We start from the raw sequence: 17,203 nt of genomic DNA, 5'->3' as shown, positions 1-17,203 counted from the left end.
CCTAAACTCTTGCTTAGTCATCAAAGTCCCTCAACTTTTGGCTGACAAACACCAAAGAAGGTGGCTGAGGGACTAAAAAGGCACAAAATAGTTTAGAGGAACTAAAACGGCACAAATACGATAGTTTAGGGACCGTATTTAGTCTTTACTTATTTCTCACATTTAGTAGACCCAACATAATACTCTCTCTCCTCCTATTCTTCCACTACTTGTGTTTTTTATAATTTTTTATCCTCTCCACTACCCAACTACCTCCATATTTTATTATTTTCTACAATTTCTCCTAAAATTTTGTGCATGGAAAAATGAAGCAAGTATTTAAAAACGGATGGAGTATTTCTTTGCAAATAATATATTGTTGTGACATACTGCATTAATGCAATTACATTCTAATTTCTATTTAAAGTTGGAGAAATAAATGATAAAAAAGTACATGAACTTGCTAGAAATCTTTACAAGTATATGAACACGTGAAAATTTAGTGATCAATTAAACCATTTTACATTAATTAGCTTAGGTAAAACTAACATCATAAGCCTTCATACCATTAAGCTCAAAAACTCCAAAATGCTTCTCATATTCTTGTCCATCTTTCTCATTTTCATCAAACATATCAAACAAAAATACCTCCACTCCAACACCCGGCCTCATAGGAGTCCCAACATCTCCTCTAGCACGTCTAACAACATTTCCATTGTACATCCTAGCATTATCCGGGCTCGCGTCCTCGCCCCCACCCGTAGGCCACCCTGTCTCCGTCACCACGATTCGTACCCCAGGGAACCCCTCCCTCTCCATCGCTGCCACGAACGAGTCCAACGTGGCATCGAACAAGTTGTTATAGTACAACTCATTATCCAACATGTACCCTTGGGAGTTAAATAGGGCATAGTCTAGACCAATATCTTTTTTGTTATTAATGTAACTAAAAAAAGGGTATATATTTACCATAAAGGGTGAATCATTTTGTTGTAAAAATTGTAACAAAGGGATCATTTGTTGCATAATTTCATTATTAAAACTCCCATTAGATGGAGGAAAAGACGTCCCAAGAACACACGCCGCATGTGGGGTAGACAGTTTGATCATTTGATCTAAATTAAGGGTTTTTAAGGCTTGGTGAAGGTTCCAAATAGAAGGAACAACAAATGGTGTGTAATATGGATCTTTAAAAAAAACCTCATTTCCAACTGCTAAGTATTTGATATGGGTAGGTGGGAAATAGTCTAAAATGTTGGATTGAAGCCATTGTAAAGAAAATGTAACAGGGTTATTGGCTAAGGAAGGTAGTATTTCATTAGGGACACCTATCATTAGGTTGATCCCTGAGTCTGAGAATGATTGCAACACTTCTGGTGATGGTTTGAAGATTCGAACCGTTGGTATCGCGTTCGATTGGAGGAGGGAGACTATTGAGGATGGTGGTGGATGGTTGTCTGCTATATTTCCATAGCATATTCCAACTGGTGCAGCTGCAAGAACAGAGGAAATTTTATGATCAAAGAAATTTTACAAGTAAAAAAACTATAGAGGAATGTATCATTAGTATAAGTGTTAATTAGAATTATATTATATGCTTGTTATATGGCAGTATGGACGTATGGTACTACAAAATTTTATTAAATTAAGCTATTATATGACTCCTTCCCTCGGGAATTAGTAGTCACGTTGCTGGTTCAATTACGCTATCAACCCAACAACATGACTATAATTCCAAAAGGAGGAAGTAATATTGTGCAACCGACTACCAAATGAGTTGTATGTGTTCACCGTGAATTTTGTTAATTATTAAGTATACAAAGTACAATTAAACCTACCACTTGAAGGTGAGAAAAGGAATAGGAAGAAAAGAAGTGATTTTAGTGAAGCTATAGAATAGTGGGATTTCATATTGATATTTGGAAAATTGAGATAATGGATAAAAAGAGGAGAACTTTAAAGATGGGAGATTAAAGAAAATTAGGGTAAAATTAGTTTATAAGTTTGGAAGAGGGTTTATTTTAGGTTAATAGTTTGGTATGAACAGGTCAATTTTTTTTAAAAAAAATGGATCATGAATGATTAACTTTTTTACCTAGGGATCTGTTGTGATTTTCACTTTCATACAAACCAATGAAGAATTTTCTTTTTATTAAAAAAATTGATAATTAGATTTTATTTTTAATTCTAATTATTATAAGGTGAGCCTCTTTTCATCAACCTATGAGAGAAATAACTTTTGCATTGATGCATGGTAATGGGTCGGTCAAATAAAGATTTTTGAACAAAAAAAAATGTACCTAATACTTTCTCTTATTTTTATGAGGATCACCTACCAAGGTTAGCTATATGGTCTTTTTAGGTCTAAGTAGATTAGTGCATGTAAGTGGTGTGTTACTTTATAACTAGGAAACAAAAACACTTTGAACTTAACTTGTTGGCTTCTCTAGTATAAGTAAGTATCAAGGTTAATAACCAATGTTAGGATCTTAATACAAGCAATTATGGATTGAGGTCAAGTCATGTCGAATTATCGGGTATTACACTGTCGTGACACAATTTGAGAATGGATGCTAGTGCAAATGTAAATTACTAGTACGACGTGTGTATAGTGTACCACATATGTCGTCGATGCGTGGGGTGCACCATGTGATGTTACGCAGTACACATCTCCGTGCACTATTTGAGTACTATATGTAAGCTTTAGACGCGCAAATTTATAATTAGAGAGGAAAAGAAAAGGCAGATTCTATGTAGTTTTGAAGCCTGTGGGGTTTATTACTTGGGACCAAATAAATCTTATTACTGTGTAACTTGGACCAAAATTGACGATCAAACATAGCATGTAATGTGGACCAATATTTCGGAGGGCCGGCAAGCAACTGAAGCAATGAGCTAGACTTGCATTGCCTGACCTTTCAGAGTAGTCCTCATATGTCCTCATGTTCTGGCTTCCTGCTATATGGTAGTTTGGTAGAGATCGGAGTTGTATGAACTGTAAACGAGGTACTCTCTCTATTCCCTTTTGCCTCATTTGAAATATTCAATTTCAAAAGCGAAATAATTTAATTCAGAAGAACCTTTGATAAAAAAAATAGTAGCGGATTTAGAAAGAAAAAAAAATTTAGTTATTATGGTCTGATAAATTTGATTTAGTAGGGTTAAAATAAACTAAAAATGTCAAAAATTCAAAATTATAACAAAATTCACAAAATCTTCATATACAAGTGGGATTAATTGACCTCACAATTGGCAATGTAGCTCCGCCACCAATGCTGAAGGAAGCCTCACTTTATGCGAACCTAATGATTAAAGTCACAAAACTTGAATGAATACTATCTAACATAATTTAGAGAATAGTATATAACAGAACTTAAACCTGAATCATATCTCCCTATTAGAAGGTGGTTTTTTTTATCAGCCAAAAGTATCCTTTCAATCAAATAATAAGAATGAATAAATCAAGTTGGAACAATATAAATAAGACCAAGTGGAATATGTTGCAAGTTCACCTAAACTCGGTTATTATATAAAAGTAATATCTATATCTAAGTACATCTTAAATTATAATTATTAGCAAAATTAAGGTTCAATACAGTATGTTCGATCTAGTTTTTGAAAGGCCAATAATTTTCAGGAATTACAAGGTATACATTCGATTTGCCTAGTTACTTTATAATATGGATGCTTACTTTATTCAAGCAAACAATGTAACAGAATACTGAATTATATTGCTTTTGTATATGTGACTTTTGGCATGCTGGACCAGAACTATAGTATGTCCAAGTAACTTCCAGGATTGTGTTTGGTGCCTACATCTTTCCAACCATAAACACGTCAAAATCTTCTATATATGCAGACATGTATAGGAGGAGAATCCAATTACATACAAATTTCCGACTATTGTAGTGTTTCATTGTAAAAAGGTACGTAGTTGAGTCATTTACGTTTGATTTTAACATGTAACACATTGATTTGATAATGGCGATATTAAGCAATCCTGATTTAATCCTTACTTCGAATTGGATTTTTTTATTTGAAAGCATATTCAAAATCCTATAATAATTTTTATAAGAAAGTGCATCGTGTGATTTAATACAACAGATCTTGTATTTAGTCATGTGTGAAATGCATTACTATTCAGCTTGAGTGATTTAAATTCAAGTTAGTACAATATCTTACACTACGTCAAAATATAAATAGAATGAGAAACTTAAAACAAGACAATGGTAATAAGTCAAGCCATCTAATACAACCGGCTAACAATTAACTCGCAAATTGCCATATAATCTATAGAGCCTAGCATGCAATTGCTAGTTTGCTAGTATCTAAAAATGTTACCTTACAAGTTTCTATGCCTTGAGGATAGAGCGAGCAGCCTGGATTCTTTCCTCATTATTGGAGGCAGTGATAGTAATAATGATTAAGCGATCAAAAATCCTAATTAACAAGTAATCATATCATAAAATTTAAGACAGATAAAATCAAATGAAAAAGGCCTACCACATTCTGTCAGAATCATTCTCTAGAAAAATAAAAGCAAAGAATAAAGATAAGAATTGATTATATTGTTCGGCGTGTTAAGTGTTCCCTTTTAGTAGGCAAAAGCAAATCTCTCAAAAGAATATTGTAATTTGTCACTGCCTCTAATTACTCCAATTTTTGTAATTTCCTTTTTTACTCAATTAAGTATGTATAATCTATCTCTTTTTTGCCAATTATCTTCTTTTTGTTCAAATGAAAATTTGTGTGAATGTGTATATCAGTATATAGCCGTTAACGTCATGCATTAAACTTTAGTTCACACCACGCCAATTATTTTGACTTGCAACAAAATTAATTTGTTCTTTTAACATGATTTGATACCTTAATTGTCATTTTGTGTACAAGGAATGGAGTAGCCTAGTAATTAAGGACAATAAGAATGAAGTCACATCACCCAAGAGCTGAACTAGTCTCCTTTCGATCTAAAACAACAATTGGGGAAGGGAAGGTACGTAGAGAGCTACTTACGCGGTCTTGGGTTGAATCCTTGAGAGAAAGGGTAACTAAGGTTGATAATGTACTTCAATGCAAGACGTTAGTCAAACCATCAGGTGTTACTTTTCATAATTTACCCCGTGAAATTTTAAACATAATATTAACGGTTTGACATTGGTTAGCTACATTGTATACGTGTGATAATCCTTAAAAAAAATTTTGATTTTATAATCGATCCACTATAGTCATGGTCTTTATAATATCTCCAGCTAAGAGCTAGAGACTAGGACATCATACATAAACATGAAAATCATGGACCCCTTAAGAAGCACTAATTCTAAAAAGCAAAAGTTAATGATCAATATGAACTTAAACAAACACTTTCTTGGGGACACACTTGAGAATGTGGCCATGGAAGGATAAAAATTATTGCTTTCTCTTCCTAAAAAGCAGAAAAATCAGGAAAACTTGCTTAAGTATTCCTTCTATTCCGTAGTAAGGAATAATCTTTACTTAGCTTAGCTTCCCTTTTTTTTTTTTCTTTATTAAAGAAAAAAAGAAAAAGCAAATCATCTTAATAAGCTCCTCCTCTTTTTGAATTCAAAAAAATAAAAACCCTCTTATCATATCCACTTCTACAATATAAACCATAGCTTGTAAGAGACTATGCTTCTTGCTTTTGCTTAGCTTAGCTTCTCCTACATTACTTCTCTTCTCCCTTTAAAACATCCATCCGATCCTAAAACTCGGTCTCTTTCGACATAAACTCGAAAACAAAATATCAATCACTCAAAAATGTCTGCTTCATTTCAAACACTTCCAAACCCCGGACCACCCCAACAAGGCTCATTTCAAGCCGGGGTGGTCTACCCAACACCAACTACTACAACCTCTTCAATGGGAAGCAATGATCAAAACACGAGCCCGGATGATCATTCGAGTGGTTCCTTTGGGATGGTCTTTGTAGTCCTTGCTATCATTCTTGTAGTCTCAGCTGTTGCTTGTGTTTTAGGCCGGTTTTGTGGTAAGAAATCTGACAAGTCATCTAAAACCCATCACTCTAAAGGTCATAAGGGGTCAAAGAAAGGTCATGGAAATAGTAGCCACAACATTAACCATGATCATATGATGATGAACCACCATCAAGGTGGTAATAATAATCACAAGGGCAGTGGCAAATCTAGCATTAATAATAGCAAGCAACACGGTGGAGGGAGGCCTAAGGACCGAGACCTTGAGTTTGGATACCGGTCTAAGGAAGGGGATATCATGATGGGATTTGACCCTAAGGCAAGGTCTATTCCTAGTGCTAAAGTTGCTAATAACAATGGAGACTTTCGAGTCGATAGCATGGGAAGAGGTATGGAGTCTCATCACCATGGAAACCCTAGAGACTTTCGGGTTGATAGCATGGGAAGAGGTATGGAATCTCATCACCAACATGGAAACCCTAGAGATTTTCGAGTTGATAGCATGGGAAGAGGTATGGAGCATCATCACCATGGAAACCCTAGAGATTATCCTTAAATTTGCTAACTTAATTATCTTGTTATATATTGAAGATCTCCTTCATAAAAAAAAAACTTAATTATTTAATTATCTTTGCTTCTTTTTTTTTTTAAATAGGTAGATTATGGTATGGTGGTTGAGGAGTGAAAATGTGTAATGGTATATTTTTCTATATATGACAAAGATTGTCATCTAAATTAAGTGACAGTGTATAATTAATCCGGGTTTGGAAGCAAAATTGCAAGGTCATTAACTAGTTATGTCAAATTTAGTAATTTACTAATACTAATGTGTAGTATGGACATGCTAGAAAATGTAGATCTTCAATAATCTAATTATATATTTTGTACGGATGAAATTGAATATAGTTGTCATGTTTCTAATTTAAATAGAAATATCAATGCAATTATTGATTTTGGGCGTTTGGAACGTATATTACTTCGCATGTACATCATCTTAGATTTAGCTCTTCATTTTGCTTTTGTGTAGCAAATTTTACAATTAGATAATGAGCAATCTACTTAAACAAGTTAAGAAATTATGGTCTTATCTGTATTTACTATACTCATTTTTGCCTTTTGTTCTGAAAATCAATGTTATTTACCTTCGGAATTGAAAGAGTACATACGTGTCTTAACTACCAATTCAATAACCAAACATTTTATTGTCACAACTCACAAGTACAGAGTGATGTACGCCATAGTACTTCTTAATTTCATCTTGGTTAAAAAGGAAAAGAAAGTGATGAAGCCACTTGTTTAAATTGGGTTTTCATTGGATAAAACAAAAAAAATTGGTTTAATTTCTACTTGTACAATTTAATAATGAAGATAAATAGAAATAAATGGTAGGATATTTTCTTTTTATAATTTACATTCTATTTTATTTATTTTTTGCACAAATTTTTTTTTTTTTTTTTTTTTTGAGACGCATTTTTTACACTAATTTACATTCTACTATTTAATTACATATTGTTTTAATCCGTGTGTATATGTTAATAATAATCGGTTTGGTCCAAAAAAATGGACCGGACCACCCCAAGGCGGACGACCGGACCGATTTAATCGGTCCAGTCTTCGATTCTTGAATTTTAAATTTTCCGGTATTCGGTCCGGTCTGTTCCAAAACCCTATAAAAACCGGTATTTGACCGGGCTAATTTTTTATTAAAAATATATGTGAAACCTTAAATAATGGTTAAGATTATTGTTTAATAAGCTTAGAAATTTTATAAGCTCTTTTGCACTAAGCATACAAAAGAAGACGTTAAAATATAGTTTTTCCTTTACTTTTTTCGTGTTTTCCATAACTTTATTAAAAATTAGTTTTAAAAAAAAAAAAAAAAAAAAAAAAAAAAAAAAAAAAATCTTAAATCAGTCCAAAGTTGTCCGATCCGGGTTTTGGACCGATTCTTTCAATCCGGTCCGCCAGGTTCGGTCTCAATTTAATCGGTTCGATCTTTGGTTTTTAAAATTCTAATTTTCAGTTTTCGGTTCGGTCATAAACCGATGAACAATCCTAACTGCAATTACTTAATATCGTCCACATTTAATATATTTGTTTTTGCTTGTATTCCCTCTTTATGCTCTCTTACACATATTCTTCATCAACCACCACCACCCCAGCCACCAAAACCACCATGAATAGATTAATTCTTGAATGATTGGATAATTTTATAAGGACTTAAATTCCAAAGGAGCGACAATTGCTTTTGATTAATGTGGGGCTAGAAACTTTAACATTCCACCAATTTCTCCCGGCTTTACTCAATTGGGCTTTTATCATTAAGGTGTTGGATGTAGCTTAGCCAGCAATTATTACATGGCCAATTTAGTGATCCCAGCTAATACAAGATTCTATCAATAGAATATGTGCCACTTTTCCTATATTTGAAGATTATAATACTTAAGTACACTAGTTTGTTAAGAGGTTATTTTATATCGTTTCATCTCATAATACAGTTCGTAATTTTATTTACACGGTCTTTACAGCGTTCCTTAGACCATTAATGTTTTTATTTGCAACTAAAATTAAACTCGTAACAAATAGACATTATAGAGCGCTTTGTATTGAGATGAATCTAACACTATCTCTCGCATAATCATAATCATATATTTCATATACGTAGTACATGTAATACATCAATGAGAATTATTAGTCAAGGTTTTGCTAGTCCTTTGCAAATTTGCAATTAGTTGCTTAATTTAGGCCCATTATTAATGAAAGGCCAGAAATGGGAAAGTTTGTAAGCACAAAAGAAGAAAGAAGACAGCTAGATATTCTCTCTCAGACTATTAAGATGTACTGTGATACTCAATCTTCCAACCCCATGATGTAATATTTCATGCCAAATTTACAGAAAACTTGTCAGTTTCACTCTCTTTTTCAAATTAAGGACTACGATTTTTTAAGTACAAAAATTGTTACCAAATTAACCAATCAAAATTGCAGCACACTAATTTGGTATTTCAGTTGGTTTAATTCCAACCTGTATTAATGTGTTTTAGCCATAACATGTATGAATTTGACCCGATATAGACCCGAACTAAATCTAACATGGCTAATTCGTTTGGTGGTTCTTGAACTAGACTACAAGTCTACAACACGTAAATTACGACTAATTTTGTGGTCACCAATTAAATCAAACATGGTGTTTAAATGGCAACAATTGTTGATTATTACAAGTTTTTTTCTCACGTTTGAGCACAAAGCCACTTATTTTAGCAAAGCCCAACATGACATGAGCACGACTCATTGTCAAGATTGGGCCATACTCCTATAGTTTATTACTTGTATTTTTTAATTTTACACATTTTAAATTTAATGAAACATTGAAACCTATATTTTGTTATTTATTTATTTGTTACTCCGTATTATCGTTTCTTTGTTACTTCGTATATGCTAACACAAATCATCAAGAAATATCACAAAATTTTAAGAAACTGATACAATTTTGAAACAAGTGGTTTACTTCATAAAGTTATAAATATATCTAGCTACACAAAAATGAAATTAAATTAAAAAAAAAAAAAAAAAAAAACTAAACAATTCCAATCTTGTTTAGCCCTATTCTAAGATCCTATCCTAATTCCTAAACCTAGTTTTATTCAAGTCTATACCAATATTAATCACCCATAATCCACCATTAATATCAAAATTTACCCCTTCCATTAACCGTAACACTCCACCAAAATTAGCATAAAAAAAAAAAAAAAAAATTCCGAAAATAGCCATATCCAAAAGATTCCAGACTCCCTTCTTCCTTGTCTTGTAACAGTGTACTACCACAACAGTGGTCCATATAACGCGCCATTTTCAGGCGCGTAAATCTCACGCTTCTCCCGCATGCTACGAGCTACAATCCTCTGCATCACACCTCACAGTAATTACAGTAGACCACCCTTCTCTAATTGCCACCTGTCATCATATCATCATCATGAAATTTCTCTCTCTTCTTTCTCACTCTAGATCGTTACCAGTAGCTTTCCCGCTTTTTTGAACTGTTCTTTAGGCCGTTAAACCTTCTCTTTCTGTTAGTCAAGAGAGAGGAGAGAGAAAGTGTCAGCTGTTTCTGACACAGCAATGATTTTGTACAGATTTTTTGAACTTGGGTATATAAATTTGGGTGGTTAATTTTTCTGGGGTGAGAGAAATTTTTGGTTTTTACTTGGAGTAGAAGGTTTTTAGTAGAGAGCTAAGAGTTGCATACCAAGTGTTTGATGAAATGTGTCACTTAGAAACTGCATTAGAGTGGTTAAGACCTTTGGTTTTTGATTCAGGAATTTGGGATTATTGTGTTCTTTGGAAGCTTGGTGATGATCCTTCTAGGTACCCTTTTACATAATTTACTCAATTTTGCTTTAAATTATGCAGATTTAAGTGTTAAATTTAATGGGGATTTTTTTGTTTGGTTTGAAAATTTGATGTAAAATCTGTGTTTTTTGGTAGGTTTATTGAGTTTCTAGGTTGCTGCTGCAATGGTGGTGGGAGACAGGAGATGGGTTTGAGAAAGAGGAAAAGAGAGAAGAACAATTCAATGCAATTTTGTAAAGATGTTAATTATGTTCATCTGGCTAATACAAATTCATGTCAAGTTCTTGCTAATTTGCCTCCATTTATGTCTATTTATTCTGGGTATTTCTTCTTCTCTTGTTTTGTTTTAATGTTATGAATGTTAAGAGTGATTATGTTAATAAGTTGGACTGGAGTTGCCATGATTAATGATTTAATTTAGTGAGGGATTGAATTGCAGGCTTCATGGAGAAGTTGTGCTTTCCTGTCAACCCCGGTGGCTTACTAGTAAGAAATCGGATTTGAAGATGTCAACCGAGGTCGGTTTCAATTCCTTCCTGTGTTTAGTTTAATTGTATGCTGTTTGATCTTTGAAGAGTAACAGGTTTAACTATGTAGTTTAGTAGCTCAATTCTTATTCTTGCTTATTTCTTAAGAGTGACTATTGGATGTAATATTTGCTTGGATTTAGTTTTTTTGGATGATATGCTAGTATTGCCTTTATTTGATAACATGTTGATTATGGAGTATAAGATTACTTGTGTATATAAGTTGTTGGTGTTCTAAGCTATTGTGACTTGTGAGATTACCACCGAGGTTTCTTTGATTTGAAATTGAAATTATGTTTCATCTCTTAGAAGAATTAACAGCTTGAATTTAATATGATATTCTTACTTTCTTATTATTGCCTATAATTTGTCTCATGTAAAATAGGCAGAAACATGGTGTTGTCTATGAGATTTCCTGTGTTTATGAAACATGTTTCTGTATTTTCATTTATGTTAATGTATCCAATAACAAAGAGTTAGTTGTAATCCCTTTTATCACAAGGAAATTTATCTTTCCTAATCAGAGTTATACCAGAATTGATTCGAACAAATTAAACTTATGCCTTTCTTTTACCAGGAATCCTGTGGAACTCATGTTTTGATACCTATGTTCGGTGGGCTGGTAGAGCTATATTCATCAAAGCATGTAAGAGTCCATTTTAACTTTTCAATAGATATGAACTAATGCTAGGTGTATACTAATTCTGCGTTTTTTCAAATGATTTTATGAATTGTTAGGTAGAAGAGGATGAAAGTGTAATAGAATATGTGAAGAGTCAGTTCAACATCTATTCAGAGCTAGAAACTATGTCGACTTCTACTATAAGCTTTGATGGGCAGTTCATTGATCCATTTTTGGATATAAAATCAAATAGTGGTCTATCATCTCTAAATCAACCCAACATCCCAGCTTGGCCTCAACCCAGCATGCTCCCATCAGTAGCCCAACGCTACAGCAATTCTACCTTAGATGGATCCTCTACTGGTTCATTCCCTTCAGATGAGCGCCCTTCTCCTGATTCCAACCCTTGTTCCGTGTCTCAAGATATACCGTCCAAGCCACTTATGGTCTGTCACAAAGATCCTGCCATCGTACAGGAGAAACATGGCCTAGAGAGAGGAACTGGAAAATCAAAAAATCTTTTAACTGAGAGGAATAGGAGACAGAGGATTAATGATGGCATTCTTTCCCTTCGTGCTCTGGTCCCAAAGATCACCAAGGTAAATACCGCTTTACTTGATTTTTGTTATGATGACGATATTAATCTATGTTGCTGATATTTTGGCACGGTTGCCCTCCTTCATAAATACATATTTCTGTCTCTTACGGTATTTTCTGATGAATTAGATGCACAAAGCCGCTACTCTGTCAGATGCAATTGATTACATAGAAGAGCTAAATAATGAGATCAAGGAGCTCCAGGATGAGCTGAAAAGTTTGATTGAAGAAGACTCTGATGAAAAACATACATTGAAGCTGAAAGCCGATTTGGGAGAAAAGGTTAGCAAGCCTAAACAAGCTTCCTCTGTCGCTGAAAGAATAAAGGTATACTAGAATTACAGAAATTCCTTTTAAGGCTTGACTGTGTTTATGTGCATAATTTATTTAGAATGTAATTTTGTTTGGTTATAATAATATGCATATTGGATCATTGCCATTGGCTAGGCTAATGTACAAGCGAACCAGCTTGGTAATGGGAGCTTCTTGCTGAGAATCATATGCCAGCAGAAACCCGGTGTGTATACAAAGTTGCTGGAAGCTTTAAGTGCTTTGGGTTTGCCAATAAAAGATGCCAATCTCACAACGTGTGATGGCCAAGTATCAACCAATTTTACAGTTCAGGTAACAGCAAATTCTGTAACTGAAGCATGAGTGTATTCTTCATGCATCATCTCTGATCAAAGATAATTTTTTTTATTTTTTTTGAAACCATCTGATCATAGATGATTTAGTAGGTATTACCCAATAACTGTAGCCTTGATGTTGCGTTTTTTGTAGTCAAACAAAAAAGAGATTCGTGAGGAGGACTTGAGAGACTCATTATCAAGGCTGACGGCTTAAAATTCGATCTCCTCAAGTCACAAGAAGATTAACAGCATTAATACAATCAGCCAAGTTTGCTCCTTGTGACTTGATAGATGTCATTTAACTTAGGTACTCAGTAGGCAGCTAGCCTTAAGTTTGTAGAAGGAGCTTCAGTTAACTAGCCTAAGCACTGTATATATTGGCTGTCATTTGTTCACTACCTACTAGTCCATGGTACAATTGTTAGTTTGTTAGTTACTCCTTACCAAAGTTTTGGTTGTGCTCAATTCTTTTACTACGTAATTTTTTTGGGGTTTCATGAAATCCTTGGACTGCCCTCTTTCAATCGCTACACCCAACACCGGACAACATACACTCTACAGTCTAACCCGCCTTGTTGTGGGTGAGGATTGAACCCCGGACAAGTCTCTGAGAGATGGCAAACAAATCCAGAGTAGGTCATTGCTAAGTTGTGTAGAAAGCCAACTAGTCTTGGGCCTGTATAGTTGCATCACTATATCTTAATTCTCAATATGAACCCATTATCAATCTCCTAATGGTAGATTGGTAGTTGACTAGTTACATTAAGCGAACTGGTAATTTAAATACTACGAAGTAGTATGTTTCCATGTTGGACACGAAGTCTTGGTTTCCTTCTCATACTAGAACTACAATTGTTATAAATACACCCTCGGACGGCCTTGATCTGAATAAATTTATAATCAAATCACTATCAACGTGACTATAAATTCTGATGGGAGAGGAAAAGAAGAAAAGGTCCGGTACCATGAATCAAATTGGAGTTGTGATTGTATGCATGGTTTCTTCAATACTGTTATGGATGATTTGTTCTGATTCAGGGATGATGGCATTTCCTTTGAAGCTCTTCGTAAGTTCTTATAACTCCGAGCACCTCGTCTTTTTGTACTCGGGATAATCAAGTTTGGCTGCTTTTTTGGTGTAACTTTTGTTGATTTTCCGTTTGGTGTAATTTTCCGAAGAGGGTTTGTTTCTATTTTTTGGCAATCAACCGAGATGATTGTCAATTTTTCATACACTTCTCCCTGTTTCCGTAGTTGATTCTCATCCCTGCTAGCTTTCTTAGCAACAAAACAAAACATAATAAAAATAAGGAAATTTTGACTTTTGCTACCTATCAAACACATCAATTTCAATTTTGCTACCTATCAAAACTTTAATTTTATTTTACTACCTAACATATGCCCTCTGTTTAAAATTTGCTACCAGTAGCTAACTTCTTTTACTGTTGACGTTAAGGGGCCCACTCCAACGGCTATTTCCCCTTCCCCTTCTATTTAGTTGAATTGTACCAACCTAATTGCTCCAAACTTCATTATCTTTACAGCGATTTGTTGAGGGATTAATAATTAAACTAGCATAGTGCCCATGCGATGCATGATTTATAAATCAACTTATTATTTTTTTGGAAAAAGCATTATTAATCCAGTATAGGGATGGCAGTGGGTCGGGTTAAATGGGAGACCCACCCCATTCCCATCCAAGTGGGGCGGGGATGGAGGGAGGTTTGGTGGGTGATGGGGCGGGGATGGGTATAAAATGTGTACCCGCCATGGGTGATGGGGCGGGTATGGATTTTAGAGTAGACCCGCCCCATATCCTCCCTGCCCCGTACCCACCTTATACCCGCACCATATTTCTTTTAGAAGAGTTGAGAATTTATGAAACTTGAAGCCCCTTAAGACCCAATAAGCTTGAATAGTAAAAGTCCCAATTTTCTTAACCTAATTTGATATAATCGTCATTAATATGATACATTAGAGCATCATGACAAAAGGTTTGGGACGATTTTGGAGCGGGTATGAGGTGGGTATGAATATCCAAGTGGGTGATGGAGCGGGGATGAATCCTATCTTGTACCCGGTGGGGCGGGTATGGATGTGGATATTATAGTCGCCACGGGTGGTGGGGCGGGGATGGGTATAAGATTTTTAGGCGGGTATGGGTATGGAGGTACCATCATCCGCATCCGACCCGCCCCATTGCCATCCCTAATCCAGTAGGAGGAAAAAAAAACACTAATATAATTCAAAAAGTAATAAAGGGTTCATTTTCACTAACAAATTAATTATGTCATTTGGATTTATTTTATTTATTTCCTTTTTTATATATATACTTTATTTGTTTATTTGAAAAATAAATGAATAATAATCCACATAACTATAAGAGATATAGACTAAATGAGTAAATTTTTCCTACCTCCCGTACATAAAAACTAAAGTTTTCTTACCATACTATTCCCTTCAGCAGCTATACAATCGAATATTTGATTTACTCGTCGTATTTACTAAAATTTTAGACTCAATAATAACTTACCTTATAATTGACCCACCACTATATATATTTTTCCTAAGCAAAACATTGTGTCAAAAACAATTACAGAGTACATAATACCCATACAACCAATCAACAACTTATAGAATACAACACAAATATATAGATACGGATATTGGTTAATTTTCATACGAATGAAAGATATTTATTAAGATTTTTAAGAATAAAAGACAAATTTCATCAACTACCTGTAGGCGTCGCTCGAAGTGCGCCTACGTTAAAGCATGTTGTGAATATGCTTGGCACTCATAGGAAGTGGGAATTAACATATACGATTAGGGACAAGGAAAGTAGGGAGCCGCCAACAAGTTTTTAAGGAACTTGTAAACCGTTCACGGATCATAAAAAGGCAACCACGATAAAGGGACAACGAAGGCAACAACGATTGACCCGTGAAGGTTACACCCCATTCATAATCCATGAGATTACTAACTCCATATGGTTCGGAACCACGAAAGGAGGATCGGGGATGATGGTACGAAGTGAGTCATGGAGTCACATTCGCCCGTATTGGCCTCTACTCGATTCTTATAGTGAAAAGTGATTCCTGCGATCTCAAAGGCATACAAACAAAATATTCAATTTGCTCCAAACTATCATTAAGCTAAATTGGTTTAATATTAATGCAACACATAGTTCTAAAATATTGTGATCACTTGAATTAACAACAAGATTAAAAAGGAACCTAAGCCGGTTGTCCAAATTATCTTATTAGGCGTGATTTCCAATTACTTATTCCCTTTAAACATGCAATATAGTGATCAATAAATAATAATAGAATAAACATTAATATTGGAAGCAATTTAACAATAATAGTGTTATTCAAATCAAATATAAAATAACCTAAATCATGATACTAGCAATATTAAAATAAAATAAGAGTAATTAAATTAATTAATTACTCACATTCCGCGCGTTCCTTTAAATTGCTACATCATGAATAAATTGTTAGTAATTTCAATAAAAAATATAAATCAAATAGAAATTAAATTAAAGTAGAGTTGATTTGGTCCAAACCCTCAGTCAATTATACCTTTCACGCCTTGGTTTAAGTATAGAACTTTGGGTATTGTATGAACTCAGCTCCTTGGAGTGCTTAATTAGGGGAAGTATTTTGAGAAAATAGGATGGCTTGTATTTAGACTAAAGAGGGAGAAGAGAATTATTTTATGATCAAGCTTGTTTATTCTTGAAAAAGGGGTGATATGACCTCTATTTATAGAGAAAAAAGAAGGGTCGAAAAAAAAAAGATAAGATCCGAATTAAATCGGAATAAAACTCGATAGACAGCATTTTTACGGTTTTTATTTTTATCATATCTTTTGATCCAGAAATCAAAATAAGATGAATAAGATATCGTTGGAAAGCTCTTGAAGTCTAATTTCTAACCCAATTAGAATAAAATTAAAATATTCTGTAGAATAAAAGATATGGTCGAAATAGTGAGACGGTGTTAGTTTTGGATAGAGTTTGACATTTTATTCATATCTTTTCCGTTATAGCTCGGAAATGATATTATAATATATCATTGGAAAGATAATTTCAAGGGCTATCCAACCATATAAAATTTGAATAAAACTATGAGTCACGAAAATAATATCTGCCTATCTTTGAACGTCTTTCAATTCGGATATAAATAGGATTTTCAAAAAGAAAAGTTTTATTCAATTTCAAACTCTTTAATCTTATCTTTTCAAAACGGATAATTAAGATCTTTTAGAAACTTATAGAAGCTTCCAATTAATCCTAATTGGTTTAGGAATGGGATTAAATAATTTGGACCCTCCACATGATCATTGGGTCATAGGTAAGGTGGGCTTAGGTTCGGTTTAGGCTCAGTTTAATATTTTGGTCATAACTTATTCGTTATAAATCGGATTTGGGCTTAGGTTCGGTTTAGGCCCAGTTTAATATTTTGTTCATAACCCAAGTTGACTTTTGCTACCTATCAAACACATCAATTTCAATTTTGGTACCTATCAAAACTTTAATTTTAT

General features: G+C 34.0%; 3 protein-coding genes across 3 annotated transcripts; 2 read left to right on the top strand and 1 right to left on the bottom strand.

Annotated features, from left to right (window-relative positions):
• Window positions 1-366: 366 nt before the first annotated feature.
• On the bottom strand, window positions 367-2,066 carry LOC110694539 (glucan endo-1,3-beta-glucosidase-like). The gene is made up of 2 exons (XM_021871720.1): window positions 1,818-2,066; window positions 367-1,472 (listed from the first exon to the last, which is right to left on the bottom strand). The coding sequence occupies exons 1-2, from the start codon at window positions 1,888-1,890 to the stop codon at window positions 514-516; spliced, it is 1,032 nt and encodes a 343-aa protein (XP_021727412.1). The 5' UTR covers window positions 1,891-2,066; the 3' UTR covers window positions 367-513.
• A 3,421-nt stretch (window positions 2,067-5,487) lies between these two features.
• LOC110694168 lies at window positions 5,488-6,728 on the top strand. The gene has a single exon (XM_021871342.1). The coding sequence runs from the start codon at window positions 5,755-5,757 to the stop codon at window positions 6,484-6,486; it is 732 nt and encodes a 243-aa protein (XP_021727034.1). The 5' UTR covers window positions 5,488-5,754; the 3' UTR covers window positions 6,487-6,728.
• Window positions 6,729-9,207: 2,479 nt separating this feature from the next.
• Window positions 9,208-13,150, top strand: LOC110694167 (transcription factor bHLH90-like). Its single transcript, XM_021871341.1, has 8 exons — window positions 9,208-10,295; window positions 10,416-10,601; window positions 10,720-10,798; window positions 11,385-11,453; window positions 11,546-12,028; window positions 12,156-12,353; window positions 12,474-12,650; window positions 12,807-13,150. The coding sequence occupies exons 1-8, from the start codon at window positions 10,192-10,194 to the stop codon at window positions 12,867-12,869; spliced, it is 1,359 nt and encodes a 452-aa protein (XP_021727033.1). The 5' UTR covers window positions 9,208-10,191; the 3' UTR covers window positions 12,870-13,150.
• Window positions 13,151-17,203: the final 4,053 nt, after the last annotated feature.

Source organism: Chenopodium quinoa, unplaced genomic scaffold (assembly GCF_001683475.1).
Source record: "Chenopodium quinoa cultivar QQ74 unplaced genomic scaffold, ASM168347v1, whole genome shotgun sequence".
Classification (NCBI taxonomy): Eukaryota; Viridiplantae; Streptophyta; class Magnoliopsida; order Caryophyllales; family Amaranthaceae; genus Chenopodium; species Chenopodium quinoa.
This window is presented reverse-complemented; position numbering and strand designations above follow the sequence as displayed.